The following is a 19461-nucleotide window of genomic DNA, read 5'->3' on the forward strand; positions in this document are numbered from 1 at the left end:
AATTGACTTAGAATATCGGAAGGCGTGGGAATATTTAGGTCTATGCACCTGTAAAAGAGCCTCCACAGCTATTGCGGCACTGTCTCGGATGATGTCCAATAGCTCTGCGGTGTACGCCAGTAAGCGCAGGCTTCTGGCTAGTGTTGCTACGTCCATACTTAGGTATGGCGGCCCGGCGTGGGGCACCGCGCTAAGTACTAATGCTACCGACGGAAGCTGGAAAGTACTTACAGGCTTATGTGCCTGAGGGTTGCGAGCGCGTACCGTACCGTGTCACACGACGGTCTCTGCGTCATTACTAGTATGGTGCCTATCAACATTCTTATCGGTGAGGACATGGAGTGCTTCGAAATGCGCGGCACAAGAGGCATACGCAGGACTGCCAGGATGGCCTCTATAGTCAAATGGCAGCGCGCGTGGGACAGTTCCACCAAAGGAAGGTGGACCCATAGGTTGATACCGAAGGTAGATAGTTGGATTAATAGGCGCCATGGGGAAGTTACATTCCACCTGGCACAGGTCCTTACAGATCATGGTTGCTTCCGACAGTATCTACACCGTTTCGGGCATGCGGATTCTCCCGAATGCCCAGTGTGCAATGGTTTAGAGGAAACGGCGGAACACGTTTTGTTCGTGTGCCCACGTTTTCGCACAATGCGTGACCGCATGCTTGCCACATGCGGGGAGGACACGAACCCGGACAACTTGGTTCAGAGGATGTGTAGGGATGAGTTTGGCTGGAACGCCGTTTCAACGGATATCACCCATATCGTCTGGGAGCTACAGAGGAGGTGGCGCGTGGACTCGGAGAATGGCTAGTCCAGATGCAGTACAAGAGGTGGTCCAGGGATTCGGAGTCGGATTCGTAGGTCATACCGGTGCCCTGCGGTCGAGATCGACCCTTGGAAAGGGGTCCCCAGCAAGGGTCGGGGCAGGTGGAGATCCTGCTGTCAGCAACCTTCTGGTGCAGCTGATAGGGCCTGAAGGGTAGTGATACCCTTGCCTTCAGCAGGTCAGATCGGGTTGCACGTGGGCATCAGTTCTTGATGTCTGCAAAGCAGTTGGGCACGGGCGGAGTTGACCTTGCCCGCCTTCCGAGGACAAAGGGAGTGGCGAGGACCACTCGGGAAACTGGCTAAGCGCCGGCATGTTACCGTGATGGACTCTCCAGAGCGAGTCATCGATGTTCGTTGCTGCTAGGCTACGCAGCTAACCTTGAGGGTGCGATGTGCACTAGCCCCTCTCTGAAGCAATACCCTACTTCCGGAGAGACGTAGGGTTTGGCAACCATAGGAATGGTTTAGTGGGTACGAGGTAAGCTGTGTAGATGGGAGCCCTAGCGCCCAAAGACTCATGGCGACGCAGCCTCAACAACGAAATAAAGCAAGCTGGCAGCAAGTTTGCCACAGGCATGTGTATCAAAAGAAACAACTCTGTAGATTGCCCCATCTCATGAGCTTCCGAGTTTCAAATCAGCAATATCAGCATACGGGAGGCGTAGCGAAGTGGAGGCAGAACGTAAATGGAATACAGCTATTGGTTTCAAGAAACTTCACGGCTAATTGTTGCAATCGACATAGTGTCAGAAATCTATCCAATATCCATAAGTTTTAAAGTTTTGCCAAAAAAGTGCTTTATTGAATGCTTACAACATGTTTTACTTTGAAAGTTTCTGTGATATTGGTCTTTAGCGTTTTCAGTCAATATCTGCACATAATTTAGAGGTCATCAGAATATTATCAAAGTCCCCCTGTCGAGAGGTAAACTTTTGAGTCAAACATTCAGAATAGGCAGTAAGTATCTCGTTCAAATCGTTTTCAAAAGCAGACAGTTCGCCGTCAAGCTCCGGGATGTCCTTTGTGATATCAAAGTCGATCGAAGCAATATTGTTTCCGATGGCTTCTGGATTGCTGATGATGTTCCTTTTCCGGAAGAGCGCGAATACATGGTACTGACTTAGATCCCCCTCTTGATCATGATTACGACTGTTTACTTCAGCAAGTAATTCGGCGACCGATGTGTCCAGCTTGTCCAAACACACGCTGTAACCCAGTCCAATCCACTTTACGGTGCTTTCCAGCGCTAAGACGTTGTTTTGCCAACACCAGTATTCGATGCTTTCGCCAAAGGCCGTCAATTCGGCTTAGATGTCCAATACCTTCTGAACAGCCTCAGTTTGTGTTGTCAGAACGTTGCGGTAGAAATTATTGAGCACATCTTCGGCGGTCTGCTGGTTGGATCTGCTCCGTTTGCTAGGAATTGCTGATTGCACCTGAGCTAGCACATTTAGTGAGCTCTGTCTTTTATGCGGGACCTGCGCGGTCTAGAATAAAATTATGATCGATGTCGTTATTCAAATTCGAATCGAACGTAGACCTTCTACTTACAATAACTGCCACGAAAAGTAATACCAAAACAACTTGTAACAGTTTCATAATGAACAATCGCCGAGTAGAATACGCAGATTTATGTGCCATAAACCCTTTCTTGGGTCTTTTATATTGGAAAAAACTCGGATATCAGCTTTGCATTTCATCTTATCTAATTGTGTGTACCAAAATGGTAATCGGCGAATTAAACTACCTCTCAATGAAAAAGTAGGGATTATGCAGTATCGCTGAATATCATTTCATGTGTCAACCGGACCCACTTCTTGAATTTATTGATAACCAGATTAGATTAATATCTCGACTGAATTCGTTCTATAAAATCCGGAACAAATCATGAATAGCATCATTTCAGGCGTATACTTCTGACAAACATCATCATGAAAACTTTGCTTTTCCTTGGTTTATTGGCTGTTGCCGTAAGTATCACAACACCGCCAGAAGTACGTGTGGATATTCAGATTTTTCTTCTATCATCTCGTTTAGAATGCGCAATACTCTGAAGTGCGCCACATTGCTTTAGACGCTGTCGACAAGCTCCGTGAAATTTTGCCCGACTATCAGAGCGCGCATGATATCACGATCAACAAACTGTACGAATCAAAGCAAAAGGCCTTGGGAGAGCTGAACTCTTTCTACAATCAAACATTGACGCTGAAGACAAACTCTCTTAAGGTGGTGATGGACGCGGAACTGAACTTACTCAACTATGGCAACACTATCGAGGATTGGTGTTTCGAAAATAACATTTGGGGTCTAATGAGTATCACGGGTTGGGCTGGCAACAAGTACAGCGAATGCATCAAGAAGCTGGATGACTCCATCGATAAGGACGTTGCTGAAATGTACGAACAATTCTCTGTAAGCGAGGCTAAAATCCAGAAGTATAGTATTTTCGAGGTATTCTTCAAGCCGAGCAATATCATCTCTAGACCGGAATCGCTGGCGGACACCATCAGCAAATTGAAAATCGATATAACGGACGACATTCCGGACTTTGACGACATCATTCGTACATTCATAATTGATCTCAGAGAAAAACAGTCACAGTACACGAATTGCTTGGATGAGCTTCAAACAGTTTTCGACGATGAAATTCAAAGACTGCGCAAGTTTTCGGAAGAGTGTGTCGAAGAACAAAATAATTAATAAACTTCAATAAACTAGGGTAAGAAATCAAACTTTGAACTAGTCAAATTGTAATCTTAATTTGAACCATTTCAAAATTCATTAAAACGACGTACTTTTCAGGCAAATATTGTCCCGAAAAAGATGTTAAACAGCTTTCCGTAATATAACCTGATAACATGGACTTTAAAAGCATTGAAAAAAGCGTTTTTGTCATGGAAATCAGGCAATTGAAAAATCACTGTGATTTCACCCATTTCCCCCAAGAGAAAGCACATTTTCGGTGCACTCGTACAGCTCATGCATTGTATCACACGCAATATGTGAACACGTCAAATGAAAGCTTATTTATCGTAGAATCGACCAACCGAATAATATTCCGCAATATTCCTCATAAAATTATCAAATTTAAGTGATTCTTACTTGGAGAATGTTATCTTAAGTTGAACCATTTGTAATCTAAATTTGAACTAGTAAACGGAGGTGAGCTTCTAGTGTTGGCCTGTAGATTGCGCTAGTGGTTGCTTTGTTTACTCTTGGGGGATGGAAAAATCCAAATTTAGTTTCCAAATTCCTAAAGAATTTAGAACATTCTGAGTTGAGATTCCACTGCCTAATGAAAAATAGGTATGAGAATTAGCAGATTCATGTGATTTTTAATTGTTTAGCATGGAATTGGCTGTTTTGTGAGTTGCTCGAGCTGCTGCCGCCAGTAGTTCAAATTAAGATTAAAATTGGTTCAAATTATGATTACGATGGTTCAAATTAAGATTAAAATCATTGTTGATGAAAAATCGAATATTTCAATGAAATTCGGTGCAAATACAAACTTTTTACCATTTAACAGAAAGCTTATACCCGTGGCTTTCATGTACATACGATTTTGCCGTAGTAAATTATTTCCATGTGGGAGAAAAAATCACTTAAAATTTGCACTGCTTCAGAAAGCCGCAATTTGGTTCAAACTTTGATTACCTACCCTAATAAACTATCAATAATGCTGCCAGTCCAATTTCAATTGTGCGGGGATTAAAGCTGCAAAGATATTCATCATCATCCGTCTATATGCAGGATTCCAATAATGTTTACGGTACTTACACCCTTTTCCACACGTCATGCATGTAACCCCATTTATTGCTTCTCCAGTATTCGCACGATAGGATCAGTCAGTCATCAGCAGAATATCGACCCTTACGAGGCTTTGGAGTAGTCTAGTCTACACATTAACCTTCACATAGCCGCGCTCAAGACCGAGATAAGAGCAAGCAAGAAGGCCTGCTTTGAGGGTCTCTGTCAGAGTGCCAATACGACCCCGTGGGGTGATGCCTACAGGATCGTTATGGCCAAGACGAGAGGTGTGATGGCTCCTACAGAGCAATCTCCAGAGATGTTGGAGGGGATCATTGGAGGACTTTTTCCGCGTCATGATCCTAGTCCTTGGCCTCCTTTCGTAGGACAGCCGGGGACTGGGGCTGGCGATGAGGAAAGGGTCACCGATGTGGAACTTGCGGGGATAGCTAAGTCCCTTAGCGTAGGTAAGGCCCCAGGTCCGGACGGAGTTCCGAACCTGGCCTTAAAAGTAGCTATTGCAGAAGCTCCCGAGATGTTCAGGTCTGCTATGCAGAAATGCCTGGACGAGGGAGTTTTCCCGGAAGCTTGGAAGAGGCAGAGCCTGGTACTATTGCCAAAGGCGGGGAAACCACCCGGAGACCCGTCGGCATATAGACCAATATGCTTGATTGACACGGCGGGGAAGGTGCTCGAAAAGATCATCCTCAATAGAATGTTGAAGTTCACACACTAAGAATAAATCACAGAATTCGGTGAAATTTCACCGAAATCTCAACAGCAGAATTTTCGGTGAACTGTTCGGTGATTTTTTGATTCACCGAACAATCTGTAAAAATTAAAAATGCTCATCTGTCATATTCACCGAACGTTTCGGTGATTTGTTTCACAAATTTTCTGTGGATTATTTGTTTATTTTAGTTGATTTCACAGAACTTTCTGTGGTTTTTTCACAGATGTACGGTGATTTTTAGTTGGATTATTTGCAGTTCACAGACCTTTCGGTTTAATTTTTTTCAGTTTCTCAAACAAAAATCAAAATGAAATTCAATTACTTTTGGATTTATTTAAAACTGGAATATATACTTCGTTGTGCGTTTGTAAATATGTAGTTCGTGAGCATGATACACGAATCTGCGGGACGAAATGACTAGTTTTTCACATCCGTTCACGATCGGTGACTTCTCCATCGTGGCCGAAAGAATGTCTACAAAAAATATACATTATTGATGTGCAATTGGCACTTACGGAAAATACTAACCAGCCTGTTATCCCGCTGCTGCAAATGGTCCGCCACTTTCACTACATAACAGTCAAAACCAATCAATTTTGGAATGACAACCTGCGCTTGGCAGTGGCCGACTACTGCTTTTACCGAAATTCGGTAAAAATAGCAGCGCGCGATAATATTTTTTGTGTTCACCGAATCGTTACGTAAAAATTTCACAGAATTCGGTGATCCATTTGCCTTTACCGAATTTTCAGTGAAGTTTTGACAGTTGGGTTGGAAAACATAGAATTTCACAGAAATATCTGTGAAAGCATATTTCACAGTTTACATTCGGTGAAATCTTTCACAGAATTCTGCGATTTATTCTTAGTGTGCACTGAGGGCGTAAATGGTCTCTCGAGCAACCAGTATGGCTTCCGGAAGGGGAGGTCCACCGTAGACGCTATCTTGTCGGTTACAAAAACCGCCGAGAAAGCACTCGAGCCTAAGAGGAGGGGAATTCGCTTTTGCGGGGTAGTGACTCTGGATGTAAGGAATGCATTTAATAGCGCCAGTTGGGCTGCTATTGCTTGTAGGGATTGAGAGGGATACCGAGCAAAGGATAAACAGGGCATATAGCATTAGCAGCAAAGATGCGCTACCAGATAAACAAAGCAATCGAAACAAACGATCAAGATGAAATGAAACTTCAGTCTTGTAAAGTATTTCGTACGAGTAGGTTGCGTCATTCGCAATCTTCCTCGTAGGTGCAGAGTTTCGGTCGGCGGAATTGGCTGGACCGGAATGCCACGGTGTCCATCCGGACACGACAATGGCACAGCCGGTAGGTAAGCTCCCAGCAAGTAAAGTAAATTAATTAAGGGATTCGTGTGTTTCCTCCCATCGCGGCGGTGTTTGGCAGCGGTTTGATGCAGGATGGTGCAGCATTTTTCATCTCATCGGTGGGGCTCGCGTGGCTGGATTCTGTGTTGCGACAGTGTTGGTGTAGTATTTTCGTTAGTTGGCTGGAACAGCGGTGAAACTTCGAGGTTTGTTTTATTGTGTTGTTTTTTTACGCATCATTGTTTTGAAGGCAAGCAGAGGCGGTGGCAAGCGGATAACAAGCAAGGTCTTCTTTTCTTTGTGTGCATCGCAGCTGTGAATGGAGAACACGATTTGACCTTCGTCGTTATTTTATGCGTGGAGTTCTTGTGTGGCTTTCGGCTTTGGATAAGCTCTGAGCGGCCGTTACAGCTGTTATTGTTCTTGACACGGCGTATACCGGGGAAGCTAGGTTGAAGTATGAATCCTAACGATCCTGCGCACGCAAACCCGAAACAGTATCAATAACCTTTGCATTGTTTTGCAAAGAACTTGTGTGCTTCTTTTCTGTGTTCCAGTATCGATTCCTGCATTCATGTCTGGTGGTTGAAAATGTGTGTTTCCCTCTGCTAAAATAAATGTAATTTGCTACTGTCCGGATTCTATAGGAGCGTAAACCATATAATCTTACCCGAGAGGGTAGGCCGATGGTGAATTCCCCTGAGAGGGTAAGCCATAATAAAAAAAAAAAGCAAATTCCCCCGAGAGGGTAAGCTGACGGCAAATTCCTCCGAGAGGGTAAGCCGGTGGTGAATTCCCCCGAGAGGGTAAGCCATAATAAAAAAAGCGAATTCCCCCGAGAGGGTAAGCTGACGGCAAATTCCCCCGAGAGGGTAAGCCGGTGGTGAATTCCCCCGAGAGGGTAAGCCATAATAAAAAAGCGAATTCCCCCGAGAGGGTAAGCTGACGGCAAATTCCCCCGAGAGGGTAAGCCGGTGGTGAATTCCCCCGAGAGGGTAAGCCATAATAAAAAAAGCGAATTCCCCCGAGAGGGTAAGCTGACGGCAAATTCCCCCGAGAGGGTAAGCCGATGGTGAATTCCCCCGAGAGGGTAAGGCATAATAAAAAAAGCAAATTCCCCCGAGAGGGTAAGCCGGTGGTGAATTCCCCCGAGAGGGTAAGCCATAATAAAAAAGCGAATTCCCCCGAGAGGGTAAGCTGACGGCAAATTCCCCCGAGAGGGTAAACCATAATAAAAAAAGCGAATTCCCCCGAGAGGGTAAGCTGACGGCAAATTCCCCCGAGAGGGTAAGCCGGTGGTGAATTCCCCCGAGAGGGTAAGCCATAATAAAAAAAGCGAATTCCCTCGAGAGGGTAAGCTGACGGCAAATTCCCCCGAGAGGGTAAGCCGGTGGTAAATTCCCCCGAGAGGGTAAGCCATAATAAAAAAAGCGAATTCCCCCGAGAGGGTAAGCTGACGGCAAATTCCCCCGAGAGGGTAAGCCGATGGTGAATTCCCCCGAGAGGGTAAGCCATAATAAAAAAAGCAAATTCCCCCGAGAGGGTAAGCCGGTGGTGAATTCCCCCGAGAGGGTAAGCCATAATAAAAAAGCGAATTCCCCCGAGAGGGTAAGCTGACGGCAAATTCCCCCGAGAGGGTAAGCCATAATAAAAAAAGCGTATTCCCCCGAGAGGGTAAGCTGACGGCAAATTCCCCCGAGAGGGTAAGCCGGTGGTGAATTCCCCCGAGAGGGTAAGCCATAATAAAAAAGCGAATTCCCCCGAGAGGGTAAGCTAACGGCAAATTCCCCCGAGAGGGTAAGCCATAATAAAAAAAGCGAATTCCCCCGAGAGGGTAAGCTGACGGCAAATTCCCCCGAGAGGGTAAGCCGGTGGTGAATTCCCCCGAGAGGGTAAGCCATAATAAAAAAGCGAATTCCCCCGAGAGGGTAAGCTGACGGCAAATTCCCCCGAGAGGGTAAGCCATAATAAAAAAGCGAATTCCCCGAGAGAGTAAGCCGATGGTGAATTCCCCCGAGAGGGTAAGCCGATGGTGAATTCCCCCGAGAGGGTAAGCCATAATAAAAAAGCGAATTCCCCCGAGAGGGTAAGCTGACGGCAAATTCCCCCGAGAGGGTTAGCCATAATAAAGAAAGCGAATTCCCCCGAGAGGGTAAGCTGACGACGAATTCCCCCCGAGAGGGTAAACCGATGTTGGACTTCCCCGAGAGAGTAAGCCATAATAAAAAAAAAGCGAATTCCCCCGAGAGGGTAAGCTGACGGCAAATTTCCTCGAGAGGGTAAGCCGATGATGAATTAGCCCGAGAGGGTAAACCAGTGGTGAATTCTCCTGAGAGGGTAAACCATAGTAAAAAAAAAAGGTGAATTATCCCGAGAGGGTAGGCTGATGGTAAAAATAATAATGAGATATGATGAGAGATAATGAAGGAGAGATGATAGATGAGAGATTATAGATGAGAGGTATGGGATAAGGAATAGCAGATGATGATGAAGGATAAGAGATGAGAGATGATGATCAAAGATTAGAGAAGAGAGATAAGAGAGAAAATGAGACACGATGGTGATGAAAGAAGAGAAGTGAAGGATGCGAGATTTGACATGAGAGATTAGAGATGACAAAAACGAGAGGTAAGAGATGAGAGACGATGATGACGGGAGATGACAGAAGAGAGATGAGTTCCGCATTACTGTGCTAAAGGTTAAAAAAAAAACAGATGTGAAAATGTCTTGGAAAATGCAATAAGTGACAAAGACGGGGGTTAGAAATGAGGATAACTAGTCCTATACACAGCGACTGACAGCTGATGGCCGCGACTAGCAAAGAAGAAGAAGAAGAAATGATGGTGATTACGATGGTAGATGGTAGATGGTAGATGGTAGATGAGAGATAAAGGATGAGAGATGAGAGATAATAGATGGGAGATTAGAGATGATGACAAGAAGATATGTTGATGATGCTGATGATGATGATGATGATGATGATGGCGATGCGAGAAGAGAAGTGACAGATGAGGAACGGAAGATGAGAAATGGTAAATGAGAGATGAGAGTTGTTGATGATGATGATGATGAGATGAAAAAAATTAGAGATGAGAAATGAGAGATTACAAATGAAAGATGATAAATAAGAGATGAGAGATGAAATATGAGAGATGAAATATGAGAGAAGAAAGATGGTAGATGAGAGATGAGAAATGAAAGATAATATTGGTGAGTGATGAAAGATGAGAGATAAGCTAGGAGATAAGAGACAAGAGATGATGCTGATCAAAGATACTGATGATGAAAGATGAGCGATGAGAGAAAAGAGATGAGAGATAAGAAAGAAAAAATTATAGACGATAATAATTAGAATGGCATGACTGGTAAAGGTTAAAAAAAAAATAATGCAGTAAAAGTGGCAAAGAAGGTGATTAAAAATGAGGATCATATTTAGAACGAAGGCATCTTTAAGTTGTAGATACAGTGAAATGTAAACGAACTGAAATGAGAAATAAATGATGGGAAATTAAAGATGATGATAAGAAGATATGTGGATGATGATGATGATGATGATGGTGATGAGAGATGAAATATGAGAGAAGATGATGATGATGGGATGAAAGATGAGAGATGAGAAATGAGAGATTACATATGAAAGATGAGAAATAAAAGCTGAGAGATGAAAGATGAGCGATGAGAGATGAGAGGTGAGAGATGAGAAATTAAAGTTGAGATATGTGTGATGAGAGATGAGAGCTGCGAGATTAAAAATGAGGGACTAAAGATAAGAGTTGATGATGATACGAGATATTGATGATAATGATGATGATTATGATGGTGATGATGACGATGAGAGATGAGAGGTGACAGATGATGGACGGAAGATGAGAAATGGTAAATGAGAGATGAGAGTTGATTATGTTAAGAGATGCCGATGATGATGATGGTGATGAGAGATGAAATAAGAGAGAAGATGATGATGAGAGATGAAAGATGAGAGATGATAATTGCGAGATTACAGATAAAAGATGAGAAATAAGAGATAAGAGATGAAATATGAGGGACGAAATATGAGAGATGAATGATGGTAGATGAGAGATGAGAAATGAAAGATTATAATGATGAGAGATAAGAGACAAGAGATGATGCTGATGATGAAAGATAAGATATGGTGATGAAAGATGAGAAAAAAGACATAAGAAACAAGAAAGAAGAGATGATAGACGATAATAATGAGAGATGAGAGATTGGCATGACTGTGGTAAAGGTTAAAAAAAAAAAGTTGTAAAAGTGACAAAGAAGGTGTGTGAAAATGACGATGATTGTGATGGTGATGATTGATAATATCGTCTTCAGATCAGGGATTAGCGGCATGCACCGTGTGGTGCGAAAAAAGCGTGTGCTTCACACAATCTCAAGTGCTTGTCTCCCGTTTTGCCGAGAGACAGAGACGTATGAGTGAGAGCTTTCGTAATTGTGCGAGAGACAATCGCAGCACTAGCTCTATGGCGCAGGGAGTAATGCACGGTGCTTAAACTGTGCTTGTCTCCAAACAAAAAAAATCACTTAATAAATTAATTGAAGAGTTTGTGTTTTCGGCAAAGTTGTTAAGTTTGTCAAGGGTTGACAAGTGATGGGTCGTTTGATTCGATTTTTTCCAATCATGCGTAGTATCAAGCCAAGTGCAAAGCACGGAGACAAGCACCGAGAGAGTGCATACGACAAAGCGTGAGAGACAGGAGAGCTCCAGCGCGCGGAAAAGTAAACGAGCAACACACAACCGATTGCGCGTATTCGTCTCCTTCTAGTTTGTTGTGCTGTCTCGTAGCAGCGTGTGCGGCACGCAAAGAGTTTTGATAAGTTGCAGTACAATACAGTGAAATGTAAACAATCTTTATAGTGTTGATTGAAAAATTGAGGTGAGAGCGGGAGAGTGAATGTGATGAGAGATGAGCGATGAGCGATGAAAGCTGAGCGATGAGAGACAAGAGTTGAGACATGACAGATTGCAGATGAAAGATGAGAAATGAGTGATGAGAGATGGCAGATAAGAGGTGAGCGATGTGATTGGTATTACTGTGCTAATGATAATTATTGATAATAATGATAGATGAGAAATGAAGGATGAGAAATGAGAGATGAGAGCTATAAGATGGGAGATAAGAGATGATGATGATGATGGTGGTGATGAGAGATGTGAGATTAAAGGTGACAGATGATAGATAAGTCATGAGAGATGAGAGATTATAATGATGAGAGATGAAATATGAGGGACGAAATATAAGAGATGAAAGATGGTAGATGAGAAATGAGAAATGAAGGATGATATTGATGAGAGATGAAAGATGCGAGATAAGTTAAGAGATGATGCTGATAAGAGATGCTGATGATGAAAGACGAGAGATGGTGATGAGCAACGAGAGAAAAGATATGAGAGATAAGAAAGAAGAGATGATAGGCAATGAGATATGAGGGATTGGCATGACTGCGGTAAAGGTAAAAAATAAGGTAGTAAATTGACAAAGAAGGTGGTTGAAAATAAGGATTTTTGTGATGGTGATGATTGATAGTATCGTTTTTAGAACGCAGGCAATTATAAGTAGTAGTACGATACAGTGAAATGTAAACGAACTTAATAATGTTGATTGAAATTGAGGTGAGAGGGGAGAGATGAAGATGATGAGAGATGAACAATGAGAGATGAAAGAAGAGGGACGAACGATAAGATATGGTAGATGAGAGATGAGAAATTTATTTATTTATTTATTATTAATTCTTTATTATGAGAGATGAGAAATGAAATAAGATAATGATGAGGGATGAAAGACGATGATGAGAAGATGAGAGTTGATGACGAGAAAAGAGAAGAAAGAAGAGATGATAGACGATAATAATGAGCGATGAGCGATTGGTATAACTGTGGTAATAATTAAAAAAAAGGTTATAAAACTGACAAAGAAGGTGGTTGTAAATGAGGATTATTATGATGGTGATGATTGATAATATCGTTTTTAGAACAAAGGGAATTGTAAGTTGTACTACAATAAAGTAAAATGTAAACGAAGTGAACATTGTTAATTGAAAAATTTAAGCTTTTAAAATGACAGAGTAGAACAGGGGGAGAATGTAGGGATTGAGAGGGATACCGAGCAAAGGATAAACAGGGCATATAGCATTAGCAGCAAAGATGCGCTACCAGATAAACAAAGCAATCGAAACAAACGATCAAGATGAAATGAAACTTCAGTCTTGTAAAGTATTTCGTACGAGTAGGTTGCGTCATTCGCAATCTTCCTCGTAGGTGCAGAGTTTCGGTCGGCGGAATTGGCTGGACCGGAATGCCACGGTGTCCATCCGGACACGACATTGCTGATGCGCTCTTGCGTCTGGGGATACCGGAGTACTTGTACAAGATTCTCGGAAGCTACTTCCAGAATCGCGTACTAGTATACGACACGGAGGTGGGTCGGAAGTGCTTTCACATAACCTCAGGAGTCCCGCAAGGTTCCATCCTGGGTCCGGTGTTATGGAATGTCATGTACGACGAGGTGTTGAGGTTAGAGTACCCAGTGGGAGTGGTGATTGTCGGATTTGCCGACGATATTACGCTCGAAGTCTACGGTGAAACGATCGAGGAGGTGAAGTTGACTACCGACCACTCGATCAAGGTTGTGGAGGCGTGGATGCGGTCCAGAAAACTGGAGCTGGCTCACCACAAGACAGAGGTGACGGTTGTTAACAACATGCAGTCGGCGCAGCAGACGGAGATCAGTGTAGGAGAGTGCACTATCCTGTCGAAGCGCTCTGTCAAGCACTTGGGCGTGATGATCGACGATAAGCTTACCTTCGGTAGCCACGTCGATTATGCCTGTAAAAGAGCCTCCACAGCTATTGCGGCACTGTCCCGGATGATGTCCAATAGCTCAGCGGTGTACGCCAGTAAGCGCAAGCTTCTGGCTAGTGTTGCTACGTCCATACTTAGGTATGGCGGCCCGGCGTGGGGTACCGCGCTAAGTACTGAATGCTACCGACGGAAGCTGGAAAGTACTTACAGGCTTATGTGTCTGAGGGTTGCAAGCGCGTACCGTACCGTGTCACACGACGCTCTCTGTGTCATTACTGGTATGGTGCCCATCAGCATTCTTATCAGTGAGGATATGGAGTGCTTCGAAATGCGCGGCACAAGAGGCATACGCAAGACTGTCAGGATGGCCTCCATGGTCAAATGGCAGCGCGCGTGGGACAGTTCCACCAAAGGAAGGTGGACCCATAGGTTGATACCGAGGGTAGATAGTTGGATTAATAGGCGCCATGGGGAAGTTTCATTCCACCTGACACAGGTCCTTACAGGTCATGGTTGCTTCCGACAGTATCTACACCGTTTTGGGCATGCGGATTCTCCCGAATGCCCAGTGTGCAATGGTTTAGAGGAAACGGCGGAACACGTTTTGTTCGTGTGCCCGCGTTTTCGCACAATGCGTGACCGCATGCTTGCCACATGCGGGGAGGACACAACTCCGGACAACTTGGTCCAGAGGATGTGTAGGGATGAGATTAGCTGGAATGCCGTTTCAACGGCTATCACCCATATTGTCTGGGAGCTACAAAGGAGGTGGCGCGTGGACTCGGAGAATGGCTAGTCCAGATGCAGTACAAGAGGTGGTCCAGGGGTTCGAAGTCGGCTTCGTAGGTCATACCGGTGCCCTGCGGTCGAGATCGACCCTTACAGCGATTAAGTGGCCGCGGAGAGGAAGTCCCGGTAGCGGTGCTGTCGTGGCGTCGGTCTACTGGGTTGGATCTGAGCCCGCGGTTGGAAAGGGGTCCCCGGCAAGGGTCGGGGTAGGTGAGACCCTGCTGTCTGCAACCTACGGATGCAGCTGATAAGGCCTGAAGGGTAGTGATACCCTTGCCTTCAGCAGGTCAGATCGGGTTGCATGTGGGCATCAGTTCTTGATGTCCGCTCAGCAGTAGGGCGCGGGCGGGGTTGACCCTGCCCGCCTTCCGAGGACAAAGGGAGTGGCGAGGACCACTCGGGAAACTGGCTAAGCGCCAGCATGCTATCGTGATGGACTCTCCAGTGCGAGTCATCGATGTTCGTTGCTGCTAGGCTACGGCAGCTAACCTTGAGGGTGCGATATGCACTAGCCCCTCTCTGAAGCAATACCTTCTTGGTGGTTCCGGAGAGACGTAGGGTTTGGCGACCATAGGAATGTGTTTTAGTGGGTCGAGGAGAGAGTAGTCCTGGCTTCTACCGGCATTGTAGAAGACGGCCTCATCCCCACACTACCCTAACCTTCCTGTTAGGGTGTCTGATGAGCAGATTTATCCCCCTATGGTTTAGAAGGAAAAAAAAAAAATACCCGCACCTTGACATCTCATTTTCAAAATGCTGGCATTTCGTCAATTTTCAGCCGATTTTTTTGAAGTCGCCCTCAATCAATCATAATTTGGTGCTAGTTTATTATACTCAAGTGGCCATGCAACATCCGGAACCATTCCGGAGATATTCCGGATTGTACTGGGGTCAGGGCGGGGGGGGGGGGGTGCCAAAATGGCAAAAAGTGATTATTTCGTGGGTTATTGTATTTGAATCATCAATTTTCAGCGTAATTTTTGTTGCGAGCAATGAAACACAACTGCAATAACCAGATTTGTATAAGTTGACCGATCCGGACCACCGTGACAGGTTCCGCGGGGGCCTCATTGGGGACACTTTTGGTTTTCAACCAATACATGTCATGCGACGTATCAAACTTCATGATTTCGAGAGAATGAGACATAAAAGTTACACCGAAGTATGTATCAATTGATATGGCCGCTCCGGAACACCTGGAACAGGTTCCGCGGGGGCCTCATTGGGGACACTTCTGTTTTTCAACAAAAACAAGTCGTGCGACGTATCAAACTTCCTGATTTCGAGAGAATGAGACAAAAAATGTAGACTGAAGTATGTATCAACTCATATGGCCGCTCCGGAACACCTGGAACAGGTTCCGCGGGGGCCTCATTGAGGACACTTCTGTTTTTCAACCAAAACAAGTCGTGCGACGTCTCAAACTTCCTGATTTCGAGAGAATGAGACAGAAAAGGTAGACTGAAGTTTGTATCAACTGATATGGCCGATCCGGAATACCTGGAACAGGTTCCACGGGGGCCTCATTGGGGACGCTCTTGGGGACGCTTATGTTTTTCAGCCAAAACAAGTCGTACGACGTATCAAACTTCCTGATTTCGAGAGAATGAGACAGAAAAAGTAGACTGAAGTATGTATCAACTCATATGGCCGCTCCGGAACACCTGGAACAGGTTCCGCGGGGGCCTTATTGGGGACACTTATGTTTTTCAGCCAAAACAAGTCGTACGACGTATCAAACTTCATGATTTCGAGAGAATGAGGCAGAAAAGGTAGACTGAAGTATGTATCAACTGATATGGCTGCTCCGGAACAACTGGAGCAGGTTCCGCGGGACCTCATTAGGGACACTTCTGGTTTTCAACCAAACCATGTCGTGCGACGTATCAAACTTCATGATTTCAAATGAATAAGCCAGAAATGATAGACTAAAGCATGTATCACCTAATATGACCACCCGGAACATCTTGCACAGGTTTTCCGGGGCCTTGTTGGAGACACTTCTTGTTTTCAATCAAAACATGTCGTGCGCCGGGTCTCCAGTTAGCCTAGTGGTTAAGGCTATGGATCGCCAATCCGGAGACGGCGGGTTCGATTCCCGTTCCGGTCGGGAAAATTTTCTCGACTCCCTGGGCATAGCGTATCATTGTACTTGCCTCACAATATACAAATTCATGCAATGGCAGGCAAAGAAAGCCCTTCAATTAATAACTGTGGAAGTGCTCAAAGAACACTAAGTTGAAGCGAGGCAGGCCAAGTCCCACTGGGGACGTAGAGCCATAAAGAAGAAGAAGAAGAATGTCGGGCGCCGTACCAAACTTCATGATTTAGAATGAATGAGCCAAAAATGATAGACTTAAGTCTGTGTCAACTAATATGGCCACCTCGGCATATCTAGCACAGGTTCCGCGGTGGCGTCATTGATGACACTTCTGGTTTACAATCAAAACCTGCTGTGCAACATATCAAACTTCATGATTTCGAATGAATAAGCCAGAAAAGATAAAACTAAGTAGACCCGACTCGGTATCGACTTGAAAGGGCGCTCTAGAATAGGTTCCTTTTAAATTTAGATTAAGCAATCCACAAAACGTACACAAGCTGTATATTTTATGAAAAATCGGCAAATGTTTGAAAAAAAAAATAAAATGTTAGATGTTTATTTCCAAAAATACTTTTTATACTTATAATTTGAGTTGATACATACTTCAGTCTACCTTTTCTGTCTCATTCTTCCGAAATCATGAATTTTGATATTCGCACGACTTGTTTTGGTTGGAAAAACAGTAGTGTCCCCAATGAGGCCCCCGCGGAACCTGTTCCAGGTGTTCCGGAGCGGCCATATGAGTTGATACATACTTCAGTCTACTTTTTCTGTCTCATTCTCTCGAAATCTGGAAGTTTGATACGTCGCACGACTTGTTTTGGTTGAAAAACATAAGTGTCCTCAATAAGGCCCCCGCGGAACCTGTTCCAGGTGTTCCGGAGCGGCCATATCAGTTGATACATACTTCAGTCTACCTTTTCTGTCTCATTCTCCCGAAATCATGAAGTTTGATACGTCGCACGACTTGTTTTGGTTGGAAAAACAGTAGTGTCCCCAATGAGGCCCCCGCGGAACCTGTTCCAGGTGTTCCGGAGCGGCCATATGAGTTGATACATACTTCAGTCTACTTTTTCTGTCTCATTCTCTCGAAATCTGGAAGTTTGATACGTCGCACGACTTGTTTGGTTGAAAAACAGAAGTGTCCCCAATGAGGCCCCCGCGGAACCTGTTCCAGGTGATCCGGAGCGGCCATATCAGTTGATACATACTTCAGTGTATCTTTTCTGTCTCATTCTCTCGAAATCATGGAGTTTGATACGTCGCATGACATGTTTTGGTTGAAAACCAAAAGTGTCCCCAATGAGGCCCCCGCGGAACCTGTCACGGTGGTCCGGATCGGTCAACTTATACAAATCTGGTTATTGCAGTTGTGTTTCATTGCTCGCAACAAAAATTACGCTGAAAATTGATGATTCAAATACATAAACCCACGAAATAATTACTTTTTGCCATTTTGGCACCCCCCCTGACCCCAGTACAATCCGGAATATCTCCGGAATGGTTCCGGATGTTGCATGGCCACTTGAGTATAATAAACTAGCACCAAATTATGATCGATTGAGGGCGATTTCAAAAAAATCGGATGAAAATTGACGGAATGCCAGCATTTTGAAAATGAGATGTCAAGGTGCGGGTATGTGAAGGTTAAGGTGCCCAAGTAACCACAAGCATTATATCATAACATTAATTCAATCGTATTATAGTTTAGCTAATGCAACATAACTTTTATTTTACATCTGTCAAGTAATGAAGCGTTTAATCTACATTATGAAAGCATTGAAGCATTACAAGATTTTGACAGTTCTGTACAGTTCTATAGAGCCGTTGTTAAATGCTTCATTGCATTACCATGTTAAAAGCTTTATTGCAATCAATAATGCAAGCATTTATTACTTTATATATGCCTGTACTAAAGCTTCCATCGTTGTAAACAGAAAAATATAGCTCAGTTCGAAAAAAAAACTGTAAAACACTTTTAGAAACAGAACCATTCAAAACAAAAGAAAAACAAACCAAAATTTTCATGGATTGCTGCGGAGCACTTAGATTATCATGCTCAGATGTTACTGTTTGAAAATCTATATTATTTATGACTTTTTGGGTTTCTGGTTGGGACATAAAAACAATCAGATGCTGAGGGAACAAACATTATGTGGGGTATTGGTTTCCTTATTTAACATAACGTCCCGAATTCATAGAAGGAAGGATTAAAGCGCTGTTTGTATTGTTTCTTATTTATTGTATTCTAGGTAGAAGTGAGCACGTATGAAACAAAAAAAAACAGAATCAACACAGACGAATTTATATTCGAGAGTAACATAACTGATGGCATTCAGACCCCAGCACATTTTTTAGAGTTGCTGAAAACACAACTCAATAAGGCACGAGCTAAGTATACGTTACTTTATATTGCACATTTTTGCAGGTGCAAAATACATGGTATCGTAGCACACAACGTTAGCGCGTCCGAGCTTCATCGTGGTTGAGTTTCAGCAGTCTAGGTTCAATTCCCGAAATACAATAAAAAACATCAAAGTGAGAGTATCGGAAGATAAAAATAGATAGAAAAATGAAAAACATACTTTTTTTTCTTTTTTGACATGATGCATTAAGTATGCATTCCATACGATTTGATTGCATTAGCTATAAGGTACAAGCATTTTATATGCTTTAGCAATCACCACAGTAAAGCTTGCTTTAAATTAACAATAGTAGCGCCACTTTCGACTTTAAACCTACTTTAATGCTGCCTATATGACAAAACAACTTTATATCGCATGTCATATAATACACTATAAAACAAAATTAATGCTCTATATACAGCGTCATGGTTACTTGGGTGGCCCACACTTATATGAAAAACAAAAATTTCAAAAAAATGCCAAGTGTTACCTCCTAAATAAGTTGTTTTGGACTCCCAGAAGCAACGTTCAAACCCAAGTAACCACAAGCATTATATCATAACATTAATTCAATCGTATTATAGTTTAGCTAATGCAACATAACTTTTATTTTACATCTGTCAAGTAATGAAGCGTTTAATCTACATTATGAAAGCATTGAAGCATTACAAGATTTTGACAGTTCTGTACAGTTCTATAGA

The 19461-nt window shown here is 43.5% G+C and overlaps 1 protein-coding gene across 1 annotated transcript; it reads left to right on the forward strand.

The window, feature by feature from the left end:
• Nucleotides 1-2669: 2669 nt before the first annotated feature.
• Nucleotides 2670-3547, forward strand: LOC109623162 (uncharacterized). Its single transcript, XM_029859800.2, has 2 exons — nucleotides 2670-2806; nucleotides 2874-3547. The coding sequence occupies exons 1-2, from the start codon at nucleotides 2768-2770 to the stop codon at nucleotides 3534-3536; spliced, it is 702 nt and encodes a 233-aa protein (XP_029715660.2). The 5' UTR covers nucleotides 2670-2767; the 3' UTR covers nucleotides 3537-3547.
• Nucleotides 3548-19461: the final 15914 nt, after the last annotated feature.

Source organism: Aedes albopictus, chromosome 2 (genome assembly GCF_035046485.1).
Source record: "Aedes albopictus strain Foshan chromosome 2, AalbF5, whole genome shotgun sequence".
In the NCBI taxonomy this organism is placed as follows: domain Eukaryota; kingdom Metazoa; phylum Arthropoda; class Insecta; order Diptera; family Culicidae; genus Aedes; species Aedes albopictus.

Excerpts from the sequence above, each read along its gene's own strand:
- LOC109623162 (XM_029859800.2), top strand. The coding sequence starts at position 2,768 with ATGAAAACTTTGCTTTTCCTTGGTTTATTGGCTGTTGCC. Across the intron at positions 2,807-2,873 it reads TTGGTTTATTGGCTGTTGCC|AATGCGCAATACTCTGAAGT; the intron begins GTAAGTATCACA and ends CATCTCGTTTAG.